The sequence below is a fragment of the Dermacentor andersoni genome, chromosome 3, assembly GCF_023375885.2.
Source record: "Dermacentor andersoni chromosome 3, qqDerAnde1_hic_scaffold, whole genome shotgun sequence".
Taxonomy (NCBI): domain Eukaryota; kingdom Metazoa; phylum Arthropoda; class Arachnida; order Ixodida; family Ixodidae; genus Dermacentor; species Dermacentor andersoni.
In genome coordinates, this window is record NC_092816.1 from 173,510,940 (window position 1) to 173,527,440 (window position 16,501).

The following is a 16,501-nucleotide window of genomic DNA, read 5'->3' on the forward strand; positions in this document are numbered from 1 at the left end:
GTCAAAAATAATACGCAGCCTGCTACTACATCGGCTCTCGCATTGCTATTGCTTCTTCGAAGCGATAAGGCTAATCAATTACTCTCAATCAGACACTCAATCAACACATTGGCACTGTGAAGAATATTTGCTTAACATCGTGGTCTAGAGGCTAGAGTACTCACCTATTACCAGCGGCCTCATGAACGCTCCCACAGCTGTCACTGCTGCTACGAAGCCATAAGCCATGGGAAGGTTGTGTAAGCCGACGTCACTTGCAATAGTTTGAGACATGGCGACCATTACGTAGCCAACAGGAAGTCCAAGCGTTACAACAAGAATCCAAAACACAACAGTAGTTTGGGCATGAGGCATCGTAGAGCTGATAACGGCCATGAGGAAGTAAGAAAGAGTCATGACGCCAAGTGGAGATGCAATGTTGTAATCGGTGAGTTGGGGTATGAGGAGTCGTCCAGCTGTGTCGGTCACAGAGAAGAAAGTGAGAACGTGAGCAGCATCTACTCTGCTAATTCCAGTGTCCACTGCACAGTCAACCGCGACAGCCAGAAATGTATCCAAAAAGAAGGAGAAAGAGAAGTAGCTTAACATGTGCGCGTAAAACCGCGGCATAGACAGAACATCCTTAGCGCTATGCAAAACAGATCGTTTGCGACGTTCCTTTGCTGAATACCGCAAATGCAATGACACTTCCTCTGTTGATCGGAGCGTAACACCACAATAATTTTTCTTCAAAGTATATGTCTCATCCTCCCCTTGACTTTTCAAATCTTCCCCTGGCACAAGAGCGTCCGTAAAAGCGAGCATTGTGTTTTTTATTGATTTTGTTTCCATGTTAGTACCCAATGTTCTGGTGCGCTCCGTACACCTCACCGACACATTTTGCAGTGCAATAGTACTGGGTACCTGAATCAACTTTGATGAATTTAGAGGATGTTGCGAAGTTCGGTGAAAGCATTCACCGTTAGATACGCAGGTCACACAGGCACACCACACTTCGTGATCTTTTTTCGCGTCTGTAATGCGGGCGTTGCTTTGTTCGCCCTCCTTCGAAGACGGTGCTTTTCGCTTTTCGCCGTTCGCAACGCTCGTATCTAAGGTCTCTACCATGTCCCCTGTCCAATGTCTGTTCATCACAGAACGCTTATCAGCATTAAGGCTAATCGAGAGCGGAAACTTTGCGAATCTGGAGCTTGTCGACTGCTTCATATAAGTAACGATTATGTCGTCGTCGCTATCCGGATCGCAGCATCCGAGTTCGTCGCTGCTGTTAACTAGAGGTTGCAAACCCGTTTTTAGGCAGCTGACAGAACGGGTTGCGTTCTTCCCCTGCTGCTCATCTGCTTCACGGGCTCTGTTGCTGGTCACTTTATTTCTTTTCGAGTATTTTTTCCTCATCCAGGGCGGCTTACGAAAAAGCACGCTGATCGGCCCAATGTTCAGCAAGAGTGCTCCCACTAGCGCGAAAGTTCCTTGCAAGCCGTACTCGTCCAGACAGAAATCGAAAACTTTAGGAAACATGAAGGAGGCTGCAGGTGCACCAGCCATGTTGATTCCGAGGGCCGTGCCACGTCTCCTATCAAAGTACTCGTTCACAGCCACGATGACACAGGAGAGCAGGATTCCGTGCCCGGAGCCTGCGGTTTACGCCCAAGTGGAATTGAAAACTGTACCTGAATAGAGACAATATTTAGGATTCCTACATGCGCTTTGTGCCATGTGAGCAAGTGCGAGCCATGTTACTCTTGAAAACATTCTATAAATGAGCACTTTCAGTCAAGTGGTAAGATGGTACGTGCGCTTTCACTGACTAATAGAGTTATGTAAGGGAGTTACGTATGCGGCCACATAGAGTCAAATAAAGAAGGCCGTTCTGTTGATGTTGAGAGGTGCACAATGTTTTGTTTCTCGCTTGTGAGTATCGGATTGACCACCTTAAAAATTTGTAAAGAAGGGGCCAGGAAGAACTTATGACACGTGCGGGTGAGTTCAACAAGCGCCAATAGCGCGCTGACTAGTGGACTAAAGATGTTTTACTTGGGTGTCACTTTTCAATTACTAAGTAATTTTGGGGGTTTTTACTACTGCGGTGATTCACTTTATGTGAAGTACAGGTACCTTACACAGGCTCAGTAGCTTTTTGGAGAATGTGGCAACCACCATTTCATGGCACGAAGATCAGTAGCATAACAAATTCTCTGAAGAATATATGGCCACGTCATTTACCTTTAGGCGCACATAATAAGAAGTGTGCAAAGCATATAAGTGGTGTGTCAACCACTGTCACCAGGATTTAGCATTCTTTCATCAAGTCGTGTTTACAGTGGACGACCAGACCGTGTCCTTGCGAGCCAAACAACATCTCGCTAAGTTCTCAAAATTTTAAAGGATGAATTGAATCTTACCTGTGATTACCCCGATTGACACAACCAGGAATGGTATTCCGGTAGCAAACGCTGACGCAAGACATCCTGCTGACATAAGCAGTCCCCCTAGCAACACGCTGATCCTCATACCGCATGAGTGTATGAGAGCTCCAGCCACTAGACCTACAAAAACGACGACAACAGGAAACAGAATCTATAAGGATACATCCGGTTGATTAGTATTCCAAAAATCAGACGTTCTCGTTTAGAACTTTTGCAGTTAGCGACAAGCGTGCATTTTGCTCATGGCATGGTACAGCTGCACTAAGCAAAAAAAAAAGTCTTCAGGAGATTCCCCTTTAAGTTGTTGGAGTCATGCTACAGCAGCTAGGCCACGAGTTCGTTAGAAATAGGTTCGAATGGAGAATAGGTGAGAAACGGTGAGATTATAAACAAGAGACAAGAAATTGTACAATGGACGCTATAACGTAAACCTATTCCAATTTCTTCACATTCCATTTCCTGCGTTAGCCCTCCGCCGTTTGTCAAACATTTCTGGAACCGCGTCCAATTCGCCTGCGTGTCACGAGACGTCGCGAAAACTGCGATAACTACCCATCTCAAGATCATGTGCACACAGTAACCACGCCGCCAATAGGCAAAAAAAAAATAATATATGGCTTTCCGATCCTTGGCTTTGTCATTACTAGCCTTCCGCAATTGGTGAAAATTTTTTCTTGCCGCGCCTAGTTAGTCTGTCTCTTACGCGACGTCAAAAAACTGGGGAATCTCACAAGGTCAAGGTGATGTGTACTCAATAATTATGCATTATTATGCTGAACCAAACTAAACTTTTTTGGCATAGGCAGAGACAGAGGGTGGGGGCAAGGAGGCGCCTTCAGAAAGGAACAGAAGATGTCTCCTGTGCACTCCGGTACTGTGTACTTGCAGCTGCTTGAGAGAATTGATTTCTTAGAGTATGGTAAAAATTTTTACACGTTAGTATAACATTGCCGATTCCTTTCGAACGTATGCGACGTCCCTCTGCCAAATCTTCTTAAGTGGGCATCCGTTCTGACGGCATTTCTAACATCCCGCCGCGCGCTCATCCAATTGTCGACAAACCACCGCAAACTATTCAAGGGGAAGCAGACCCATCAGGGAACCCGGCACCACTCTTCTAATCCGTTTCATCTTCTTCCAATGTGCCAGATGGGCCCCACCAAAATACTCCCCTCTTACGCTCTCTCCTCACCTCTCGTCAGCCAATTAGATAAGAAAAACATGATGCGGTAGACAGTGCCATTTGCATGAAAGCCGAAAAAGAAAGTTTAGTAGATATAGACCATATTTTTATAGCCTCGTGGCGCGAGTGTCAGCCGAGCCGATAATCTCGCCACCAGGTCCTGCCCCCTGGCGGGAACTACGGGACACAGAGTTCCATACAATAGCAGGGGTCTGCATGCTGCGGGAGACGGGAGCAAATGGCTGTACTTGCGGTGCGTGTACACTTGCTGCGGCGTTTTTAGATGTTTTCTTACCGCATCTGCTGAGCCGTTTGTTTTCAGCACACTTTGCGAAGTGGTACGCACAAAAGGCGTTCGTCCCGCGGCATTGTTCGCTTCACCAACAACCAGCTAAAGAGGAACCAAGCTCATGCATTAGCCCTACGATGCGCACGGAGACACGAGCAGCTTGTGTATGTGTGGTGCGTATTCGTCGTGCGAGTTTTCCGCGGCGCCCGCGAAACGCCATTCGGGATAAGTGCTACACGCAAAAAGGCTTCGCTCCCAGCATTTTTGCTCGGATGGGCAATCGTTTGGAGGGGCGTAAACCACGCGCGCTAGCACGCGTTCCGTGCCGCCTTCCTACGGTGCGGGCTTGGCATATCAGTGCCGTTTATGGCCATTCGGCGCCCTTATTCATGCGGACGCATTATATGCCCCATCGGGCTAAAATCCGTCGGCGTTGTCGGTGTCGTCGGCCTGACTGAACGATTGTACGAAAAATGGCCGAAGGCGCAAAGAGTAAAAGCACGTAAAAAAATGCTCGGGCTGACGCCAAATTTCTCAGGGAGGTTCCTGTAAACAGAGTAGATTAATAGCCTTGAAAAGTAAATTTGGTAACTCTATGTCAGGAGAGAGCAGCATACGACTAGCATTCACAGAAATAGGGCTGTGCGCACGCGCCGATGCCTCACTAGCTCTATTTTTTTTTTCGCACGCTACTTAGGGGTAGTCGAACTGCTATGATTGTGCGATACGCACACTTAGCTACTCGAAGAGCAAGTTCAAGTGTTCCTAACGGATCTGGTGCCCCCTTCAGTGATGTCAAAGATGGATACGTAAATTATAGCGTGTTGTCTATTGACTGATACGTGAAAAAAAAGACAAAGAAAGTGAACGGCTTGTAAGCGCTTGTAGTAAAGGCAGCGCACCCGATTTAAAATGTAATGTTTCTATCTCGTGCACACTGCCCTGACCTCCTAAATGTCTTTTTTTTTTGCGCAGTGTGTCGGTTGTTAAAGTCGATAGAGGGTAGACACACCACGTTTCTCCTACTTAGTGTCTAACACTTACATTGCGTAACATACATATACACGTAAGCGCTATACTTTTCTGCGCGACTGCGTGCAACCCCATAGAAAATCCTTATATTGTCCTTTTCGGAATAAATGATCACCAATAAATTATTTTGTGCATTGTATTCACAAAGCAAGATTTTTAAAAAATGTAGCAGATATGTAGCATTACCGCACGCCACAAACATGCTGCTCGCCTTTTAAGAAACGAAGTACACCGTACTAGATGTCATCTAGCCCCTTTCGGGCGCTGCCTCAGGCCACCGAAACGCGTGCGAATACGCAGATGCTGTCGCAGAAGCAAGCTTGGCTAACGATACGACATTGAAAATGCACGTGAAGAAGATGACGCTGTATCTCCAGTGAAGCAGACGACCCTGAAGTGTGCTCTTGCTAAATCACCTCCATGGTCTAATTCTACCATCTGATATGGAAGCGCGTTAAAGAAGACCGATTTACCGACCTCGGCAGACGGTGAGACGGCTGCAGCGCTTTCCGAACTTGCCATCGCAGCCGAATGAGAATCGAAAACGCGCTGTGGGCTGTTGTCGCTCGCGCCATTCACGCAGTGCCCAGGCAATGCTCGCACCATCGTCACCACAATAATAGAAACATGAAAGCCGCCTTCAGGCACTGGAAACGCTCGTCTATAAACAAGGACAGCTGTTGACTGCACTGCTGAAGAAACCTAGCGGCTCGCCGCAAGAGCTGGCGTCGGCGGTTGGGTAAATTTGACGTAACGAAATTGAAATAACATCAAATTAGAATAACTTTATATATTACAGCGCCCCATTTGTACGGTAAAAGAAATACGATAATGCTGGTCAGGCATTTCGGCCCAGTCAGATAGAAGAATGCGATGACGGCCACCACGCCGCACAAGCCATTCCTATTACAACCTAAACAACAAGGATGTCGCTGTCCATCCGGATTAAGGTGCACACGATGTAGTCAAAGGGCGTGTAGTTCTCTAAATTATTGTCTCACTGCTGGTGAACTCATGCGCGACGAGCCCAAACTGGTGGTGTCGAAAGTGATCAAAATTTGACGTGTCAACTGTTTGCGGTGCTTGTGCCAAAATTTCAGTCTTCTGAACAGTGACCGACAGATACACTGTGTGAGTTCTTATGCTGCCAGGTGTGAGTGACCGTCTATTTTGTTTGTGTACAGATAAAAGTATAATCGTTCAATCAATAAATTATTTATCGTGCCCAGGAACAACCATGACGTCTAAGTGTTGACGCAGGTATACATAAAGAAAAACAGCAGGGGAACATAAGTAAAGAAAGGAACAATCAATGAAAAGAACTACCTTGAAAACAAGAGCGTACATATGAGGCGCAAGGGCAGTGCAAAAGAAAAATGGCAATTGAACAATGTGTCAAACTATGGCATAACAACGCAAAGCTCAGCAAAGAACAATGTCAGCGAGTTATTAAAAAATATCAAGATCAGCAACATAAGCTATATAAGGACTCTGTATTGTGTGCACGGTTGAGTGTTGGTCATGACAGGCGGGAACATGGAAAGGCCCATGTTCACTAGTGATCTCCCGTAGAGTACGAAACAGGATACAGATGAGGCGTTTTGGCCAGGTAAGGATCCGCGAAAGGTTTGTAAAGAAATAGATGGTCAGCGCGATTACGTCGCAGCGAAGTAAAGGCAGTGACAATAATGCAACAACGCTAGAGGAAGGTCCAGTGTCTCTGTTAGCAAAGCGGTGGACCCATCTATGATGGCACTGTTGGATCTAGAAATGCCATTCCAAACGAACGACGCGAATTCAAGTTGAGGAAGACCCATTGTTGTGCACAACTTGCGGAACGGTGTAGCAGAATTGAATTCTTCCGATAGTCTACGAACAGAGCCAAGAGAGCGCACACCCCGCATTGCAACGCGTTTAGCGTTAGCCGAAAAGTGTAAGGTTGTATCAGAAGTAACACCGAGATCGTCGATCTCATGCACCTTACACAATGGAACAGAATGTGCAGAATAAGAAAAAGAAATGCTTGCTGTTTTGCGTGTGACATTCATGACCTAGGTCTTAGCAGCATTCAAGGTGAGGTCATTATCTTTACACGATTTAGAAAAATAGGTCAGACTGCAGGATGCCACCGTCATCAACAGTATACATTTCCTTAAATATCCTGTTGTCATCGGCATATATTAGGAATGAAGAATCTTGAATAGAGAAAAGGACGTCATATACAAAAATGAAAAAATGCAGTGGTTCTAATACTTATCCTTGAGGGGTTCCGCTCGTTTTAGTGGAAAAAGAGGTTTGGCCATTGGCGTTAACATAACATGATCTATGAAGAAGATGACAGCGCAAGAGATTTAGAACTGGCGAATAAACAACGAAGTGCGTAAGCTCGATCAAGAGCACTGAGTAGCTAACTACATAAAAAACTTTTCTGGGGTCACAATGAATGGTGTCAGCTTGCCCCCTTTGAAGTACCCGCGTGGAGATCTGTGTCATGAAAATTGCGAGATTTGCGATATTCGAGGCGCCGGCGAGAAATGCTGTGAAGGGCAAGCTGAGAAATCTTAAATATGGCGCAGAGAAGAGAAATAGGGCAATAATTCGAGACATCGGTTTTACAACCACACTTAAATAAAGAAAAAAACAGGAGCAGTTTTCCACATTTGAGGGAAAGTGGAAGTATTCAGAATTAGTAAATATACACGTCAATACTGGGGCAAATATACTGCCGTAAGCTTTTATAATTGCGCAGGAGAATGCCACCAGGGTGGATGGATAGGGAAGGCACAAGGCATTCGCTGATTAGCTTTTGATCAAGCAAAGCCGCACTACACGTTTTAACGGTCGTGTGCTACTGACTGAGACCAGCGTTGAAACGTGAAGATTTAAATAAGGATGAGAAAGGGATAGCAAAACAATCGGCGGCTGCTTGGACTTCTACTTCTCTAGAGCCGTGCAGGCGAAGACACTATCCACGTCTACTAGAGCGCTTGCACGTGTACTTCCAGTATTCCTTCGGCCAGCCCGACGCGCCTGTTTCCAAGAATTCAATATGTGAGTCGTGTTCCCGCTCATCGACGCGTTTGCAGAGAGCTCGAAAAAAACTGGAAAAGTTCCCTCCACTCATTAGTGCGCGCGATGTTTGTACTTTGGGCCAGTTGTACGTTCAGATAAGAACCAGTGATGATATTCAGAACGTTTGGGGCTTCACTGGGGTATGCATTTCCGCATACAGCTCAAAACAAGCTTCGTAAATTGATCTACTCGGTCATGAACATTGGTTTTGTCTGTGACCAGTAACTAACCGGAGGTGGACAAGAAATTATATAGACCGACATAATCACCACGCTTGAAAGAAAAGCGATGGAATTCATCAATTCCATTGGAGGAGCTCTGCCTCAGAGATGGAGAGGTAGTTTAGTGGCGGGTGAAACTGATCGGAACGCGCAAGGGAAATGATAGAACGAGACACACTTATATCTTGAGCATTGCAGCGGCAAAGGTCAGCTGAGACGTTACCTCTTTATTGTATATCAAGTTATGTTGCCGAAGTAACAGGATAAAAACTCCAACAGCAGGTAGCATAATAATATTATTATTACGCCGACAATTGGTGCCATTCGAGGCGCCGCTTTTGCATCTTATCACTGGTGCTTTTCATTGAACTAGAAATCTGACTTCCGGCAAAAAGCGATAACAGTCCCCGCGCAAGGCTTCTCAGAACTGACATATGATAACGAAACTAAGAGTAAAGGTCGAGTAAATGTCGACTAAACAACATACACGGGAAAAACGGCGTGAGCCGTTGACGCGAGCTATCACTGCTCAAGGTTCTCACCCGAAAGATTGACGAAGCCGCAGTAGGCACCCAGCGGCATGGCTGCTTGTGCCCTTGTCGCTTGGTACGTGCTCATCATAGAAGTGAAGAAAAGTCCACCGCAGCGGAAAAACGAGGAAAACAGCAGGTTCACCAGGAAGCATAACGAGGCGATGAACCAGCTCCGGCAACCGTCAGGCCCGCCTTTCCTGGCGCTTGGCAGCTGGACGGACGGCGTCATTGCAGCTACTTTTTTCTCTTCCGCATCATCGCACCAGGCGGTGAGTTGTAACGGCTCATCGCAAGGTTCCTGCGAGGAGCACCGGCGTATCATGCACACTGGTGCTTATAGCAGTCAGCAGAAGAGCACCTCAGGAATTTTTTTCTGGCAATGTGCGGCAGCGTTATCTGGATGCACGACACGCGGCAAGATAGTGTTGTGGACTCTAGTGATAAGAGCAGGACAGTGATCCTGCGGCGCGCTCACGCCCTCTGACAAGATGGCCAAGTGCCGTTGGCACAGTGTAACGGCGTGATAATTACTTCACGATGATAGCGCAATTTCCATTTCTAATTCTCCAGTTGATCACTAGCGCACGCATACCATAACGCGCGTTTCCCTTTGAAAAAAAAAAGAGTCCGCCCATTTGGCGCTTACCACAAAAGGAATGCAATAAAAGAGGTCGCCAGCAAAGAACACAGGCATCATGGGAAATCAGCACCACCTCACTGCTTTCATAGGCCACCGTCACAGGTGCCGCGGCATCGTACAGGTACCGCGGCAAGGACAGAATGTGTACAGTGCTTCCGGCGCAAACTGTAGAATTGCGGATGAATAACAGCACGTGATAGCACAACTTTCAAGAAATTCTTCCGTGCACTGTGATCCGGGAACAAAGAAAGCGCGACCGGGCCCTAATTATGATAACTGACATCGGCGCACTACACGAAAGATACTGCGAGTTGCGTTTACGCGGTCCCAAGTGTTTTGGATCATTGATACACACAAAAAGCACCACAATTCCTCTCGGCACAGCATAATGCACGATTGAACTACCACATCAGTCGGTGTCAGTGAACGCACAGTGACAGCCGTGACAGCTGAAGAAGAGAAAATAATCTCACCCGTAATTTTACCAGCGCTGATGCCCCTGGGGCAGCGGTTCCTGGGGACCGGCACCGAAAGCAACCATGCTTTCAATGGAATTGTCGGATGGAGGGTGACGGCGTAGCATGGTATTTAGGTCCTTACATCCAGGCGTTGAATCTACCCATAGTATAACTACAGCATTTAATTTGCACGTTATGTAACCATTATCATATTTCAACTAATATTAATATATTTATTTAGGTAGCTCTCATTAATAGACTGTGCATGTAACAATCAGTGGCAAAGTTTTCGAAATGTTAAAATGGCTATACTGACCGTAATGATAAAATTTGGCATGGTTGAGAATCTATGTATGTATTTATGTATGTGTGTACGTACGTACGTATGTATGTATGTATGTATGTATCTATCTATGCGTGTATGTATGTATGTATGTATGTATGTATGTATGTATGTATGTATGTACACGGTGTTTCACCGTACACTTTCATAAATCTTTAAAAGTCGCCTGTGCCAGGTGTCATTCCAGTTCATGAGCTGGTCTACTCGAAGCGGCGGACAATACTTGCAGAAAAAATTGAGACGCAAAATTGACTAATTTATAAACGCTCACTAATTACATTGTGGCCCATATTGCAATTTACAAATTCTAGCCGTGGGGTTGGGAAGGCGGATCCACTTGGAACGAATCTTGAAGATGACACCACTTTCTAGATATAAATTCCAGAACTTTGCGGAGAAATGCACTGACATTCCCGTTAATTTGTTAACAAAACGTCGTTTCATGCACTGAAGCGAACGAGTAACTGGAACGCGAATGCATTTCTCCGCATTGTTCGGGAATTTACATCTCGAAACTGTTGTCGCCCTGAAAATTCGTTCCAAGTGGATCCGCCTCGTGAAGTTCACTGCTGCAATTTGTAAATTGCAATACAACTCATAAGGTGATCAGATGAAGAGTTAATTAGGGAATTCTTGTTAATTAGTCGATTTTGCATTTCAATTTTTTGCGCAAGTAGTGTCCGCCGCTTCGAGTAGACCAGTTCATGAACTAGAATTGAGCTATCTGCCACAGGCAACCTTTTAAAAATTGTGAAAGTGTTCGCTGAAACACTTATTTAAATTAAATTGTGGGGTTTTACGTGCCAAAACCACTTTCTGATTATGAGGCACGCCGTAGTGGAGGACTCCAGAAATTTCGACCACCTGGGGTTCTTTAACATGCACCTAAATCTAAGCACGTGGGTGTTTTCGCATTTCGCCCCCATCGAAATGCGGCCACCGTGGCCGGGATTCGATCCCGCGACCTCGTGCTCAGCAACCCAACACCATAGCCACTAAGCAACCACGGCGGGGATATATATATATATATATATATATATATATATATATATATATATATATATATATATATATACTGGGCACGCACATTCTCCAGGCAAGTCTACTGGCCGTCTGTACAGTGTCCGCAGACAATCTGCGGGCTAGTTGTCTAGGAAGCTCGAGTCTACAGGGAGGTGACCAGTGGGTGACTGAAAGGTGTAGCCTATGTCACCGCAATTATAAAATGTGTCATAGCTCAGAATATATATATATACCGCATGCACATTACTGACAAATCTACCTTCCGTCCGCACGGTGTCTGCAGGCTATAGTCTACAGGTAGGTGACAGGGGTGACTGGTGGGGGACTTGCGAGTCATAACATACATTGTGTAAGGGAATATGTCCTTGAAATGTTCAGTATCCATCTTCTAGAAATGTAATGCATTTTGCTCTTTATAGGAACACACAAGAACTAGGACAAATGGCATTTCCGACGAAGCGGACGACACTGAAACAAGCAACTTGCCGGAAGTGACGCCAGTCTCTCTCTATTCGGCCGCCAACCGCTACAATCGGCGCCACTGTATGAACGCCTCCCCTGCGTCAAGGTCACGCCTGAATATTTCCTGTGGCATAGAACCATACTGACACCGAAAGTATCACGACCAGGTGTACTTATTCTGTAAAGTAGCAATATAGATTCCTCTTCCCTTGGGAAGCTCACCTGACCCTCGTTATTTCTGCACGAATCCTTCACCTACGAAGTGACGCGGAGAGGTAACTCTCTAGAGACCTTTCGTAGGGTTAGTTTATCCATTTTGCTTGTAAATTATGATGGAATGTCGATTCAGCTGTTAAAGTTACGTTATTTTCTTTCTAGGCGCTGCAGAGCCTATTGGGAGAAATTTAAGCGGTAGAATCTGTAGCAAGCATGTGACGCCCCCTCAGGCATAATGACAGTTCGCCGCCAGGCTCGCTGGCCTGCTAAGCTCGGCAGGCAACATTGGTCACCGCACCGCAATAAACACCGACGAGCACGGCTGCTCGGCGGTCAGTCATCGTTCTGCACCACCACGCTGCGCAGCGTCCGTCTAACGGAGGGTGCCTCGAGCCCTCCCTTGTTCATGAACCGGGGTGGATCGTGACACTGGCGACGAGTACCCACGGAGCGTCCCACGCCGCCGCGAGCGGCGAAAGACCGCCCCCCGTTGCTGCCGCCATGCCGCTGTACGGAAGGCTCGAGCCGTTCGAGGGAGATGGGTCCGCCTGGCAAATTTACGAGGAACAAGTACACGTGTTCTTCCGGGCAAACGACAAACTCGAGGCCAAACAGCGCGACATTTTCCTGGCCAGCTGCGGGACCCGCGTCTTCAGCCTCTTGCTCGACCTTCTCAAGCTAGCTACGCTGCACGTTAAGACGGTGGGTGAGCTGCTCGCCATACTGCGCTCGCATTTCAACCCAGCACCGTCCACACTAATGGAGCGTTTCCGCTTCCAACAACCGGGGCCGCCGGGAAGGAGAAACTCTCGGGCAGTTCGTTGCTGCGCTACGACGGTTAGCGAGTGCCTGCGCCTTCGGGGACCAACTGGACTCGCTGCTCCGGGACCGTTTCGTCTGCGGCATCAACAGCACCGCCATGCAGACGCGACTTCCCGATGCAGCTTCCCGACCCCTCACTGGACGACGCCGTGAAGGCAGCGCTGGCAATGGAAGCTGCCGCCAAGGACGCCGACGAGATTTCCCGTGCGACCGGCTCACCGCCGGCGGAAGCGGCGGTCAACGAGTTGGCGACAAAGGGCAGTACCTGCGGTCGCTGTGGTGGTGCCCACTCCCCCTCACAGTGCCAGTTCTCTCAAGCACAATGCTTTACGTGCAGGAATGATGATGTGTGGTGTTTTGTGGCGCAAGGGCCAGGTTTGGCCAAAGGGCGCCATGACACGTGGTAATGTTGACGATGAATTATGGAAGATGTGACTTGGCTGTAAAGTGGCCTAAAATTAGTCGCTGTAAAGTGCGTAAAATCTACGTGCTATAAAATTATGGCGATGAATAATGACGAATACTATGAACATTAAAATCCATCGTAGAAGAATGATGTAAAATCAAGCGCATAACCGCTATATGTAATAAAGTTATAGCAATGACTAGTGAGTACTACTAAGAACACAAAAGATACGTTGTGATAGAATGATGCCATTTAAAAATACATGAAGGTAAACGTTTGCAAGAAGCACTACTGCCTAAGAGAGCCCTTGGAACAGAAGGGCCTGAAGGCATGTGCTATACAAAAAAATTTTATTGCAGCAGCATCCTCTGGAAAGAGGATGTGCTACAAATTCGTAGGGCTAACAACATGTAAGACAACATCGTTTAGGAAATTTAGGACTGCTCTGGTGTCAAACAACGGTTCGTTACTAAGAAACATTACAGGATTAAGGGGGATGTACTGCCGGTATGCTAGCGGAAAGTGTTTCTTTCTTTCTGTTTCGGCTTCCCGACACTCCAGGAGAGCGTGGAGGACGGTGAGCCTTTCACCACATCTACCGCAGGATGGTGGTTCATTTCCAGTTAGCAGAAAACTGTGTGTGGCATATGTGTGTCCTATTCTGAGACGACAGAATAGGACTTCTGTTCGTCGTGTTTTTGATGCGGGGGGCCAATAACCCAGTTTTGGCTTAATCAAGTGAAGCTTATTTGTTTCAGCATCCCATAAGCGCTGCCAGTGGCTTCTGAGTTTCTTTCGGATGAAAGGTTTTAGATCTAAGGCAGGTAGTGCAGTGGTAGGATGGATATCTTGTGATGCAATTGATGTGGCTATTTGGTCAGCCAGCATATTACCCTCAATGCCCCTATGTCCAGGTACCCAACATATTATGATTTGCTGCTGGGACATGTACGATGTGCAAATGACAGAATAAAGCTCGGTAAGGACAGGGTTTCGATGATTTCGGAGGAACATTAGGGCTTTTACGACGCTTAGAGAGTCCGTGTATATAATGGCTTTGTGCAACTTTGCTTTCTTGATTTGTTTAACAGCACATAGAATTGCATAAGCTTCCGCAGTGAATATGCTTGTTTCCGGATGCAGTCCGCCGGACTGGGAGAAGGATGGTCCGATTGCAGCATAAAACACGCCGGCATGCGACTTAGAAGCGTCAGTGTAAAATTCTATGCACGAGTATTTAGATTGAAGTTCCAAGAAATGCATTCGAATATGTGCTTCTGGAGCGTGTTTCGTCACCTCTACGAATAATATATCGCATTCTATGGGCTTCCACTGCCATGGCGGCAATGGCTTAGCTGGGGTCAACAGGTTTTGCTGTAGAATTGGTACTTGCATATTCTCAGCAAGCTTTCTAATGCGCAGAGAGAATGGTTCTGTAGTTGCAGGTCGGTTATTAAAAAGCATTGCAGATGCCACGTCGTTTATGCTTACATAAGAGGGATGGTCGCGGTTTGCGTTCACTTTTAGAAAGTACATGAAACTGGAGTATGACCTTTGAAGATGAAGCGACCACTCATTAGATTCAACGTAGAGACTTTCTACAGGACTTGTCCTGAAGGCACCGGTCGCCAAGCGGATACCTAAGTGGTGAACAGGGTCAAGCATCTTCAAAGAACTTGGGCTGGCAGATTGATATACTATGGCCCCATAATCTAACCGTGTGCGTATAAGGCTTTTGTACAGGTTCATCAAACACTTCCTGTCGCTGCCCCATGTTGTATGTGATAAAACTTTAAGAAGGTTCATTGTTTTCAGACATTTCTGTTTTAGGTGCTTTAAGTGTGGAATGAAAGTCAGTTTTGAATCTAATATGATTCCTAAAAATTTGTGTTGTTTGACAACTGGTATGTGCTCTCCATGTAGTTCTACACTGGGCTCTGCAAATAATCCTCTTTTTTGTGTGAAAAGGACACATGAGCTTTTAACAGGATTCAGTTTAAAGCCGTTTTCTTCTGCCCATTTACATACTTTGTTCAAGCCAAGCTGGACATGTCGCTCACAAATAGAAAGGTTACATGACTTGAAGCCTAATTGAACGTCATCGACGTATACCGAATAAAACATGCTCTGCGGTATAGATAAGCGCAAGGAATTCATTTTGATTATAAAAAGGGTACAGCTTAATACCCCTCCTTGCGGCACACCAGTTTCTTGTGTAAATGGCCTGGATAGAGCGTTGCCCACCCTAACGCGAAATGTGCGGTTTGATAGGTAACTTTCAATTACATTAAGCATATTCCCTCGAATACCCATTTCTGAGAGGTCTTGCAAAATCCCGTATCTCCAAGTCGTGTCATATGCCTTTTCCATGTCTAAGAAAACAGAAAGAAAAAACTGCTTATGGATAAAGGCGTCGCGAATGCCTGCCTCAATGCGCACGAGCTGGTCAGTAGTCGACCTACCCTCTCTGAAGCCGCATTGATAAGGGTCGAGCGTTTTATTGGATTCAAGGAAATGTAAAAGACGACGATTTATCATTTTCTCGAAGAGTTTGCATAAGCAACTTGTGAGTGCTATTGGACGGTAACTTGAAACGTCGGATGGGTCCTTGCCTTGTTTCAAGACCGGTAGTACGATAGCTTCTTTCCAGGAGGATGGGAGGTATCCAGCAGCCCAAATAGAGTTAAAGAGTGCCAGAAGTGTCATTTGTGTATCAGTGTGTAGGTTTTTAATCATGTCATACATGATTCTGTCAACTCCAGGTGCAGAGTTCATACACGAGCTCAACGCAGCTCTAAGCTCGGCAATATTGAAAGGGCAGTTGTACGGTAGATTAGGTCTGCATTTGCGGTTTATTGACCTAAGTTCTGCTATTTGCTTATATTTAAGGAATGTTTGTGAATAGTTTATAGAACTTGATATACGCGCAAAGTGTAATCCAAGTGCATCGGCCTGGTTTTCCAAGGTATTTCCTCGCTCATCAATCAAAGGTAATGGGTTGATCTGCTGCTCTTTTAGCCTTCTCAGACCATCCCATACTTTAGCCTCCTGGGTATAGGAAGTTATGCCTGAGAGAAACCTCTCCCAGCTTGCTCTTCTAGCCTGTCGTCTCGTGCACCGTCCTTGCGACTTGATATGTTTAATGATGATGATGATATGTGGTGTTTAATGGCGCAAGGGCCAGGTGTGGCCAAAGAGCGCCATGACAAGTGGTGATGTTGACGATGTATTATGGAGATGTGACTTGGCTGTAAAGTGGCCTAAAAATAGTTGCTGTAAAGTGCATAAAATCTACGTGATATAAAATTATGGCAATGACTAATGACGAATACTATGAACTTGATATGTTTAAATGCAATGTAATTTTCCGCCGTA

At 46.2% G+C, this 16,501-nt stretch overlaps 1 protein-coding gene across 2 annotated transcripts in view; it reads right to left on the reverse strand.

The window, feature by feature from the left end:
• Nucleotides 1–16,501, reverse strand: part of LOC126524449 (uncharacterized) — a 61,891-nt gene that overhangs the window by 9,752 nt on the left and 35,638 nt on the right. The window contains exons 2-4 of one of the 2 annotated variants that reach the window (XM_050172758.3): nt 8,766–9,054; nt 2,403–2,546; nt 165–1,634 (exon numbers count right to left, since the gene is read on the reverse strand). In XM_050172758.3, the coding sequence (XP_050028715.1) occupies nt 165–1,634; nt 2,403–2,546; nt 8,766–9,054 (1,903 nt within the window). Of the gene's footprint in view, nt 1–164; nt 1,635–2,402; nt 2,547–8,765; nt 9,817–16,501 lie in introns of those variants that run through there. The other variant, XM_072287357.1, reaches the window with a different exon arrangement.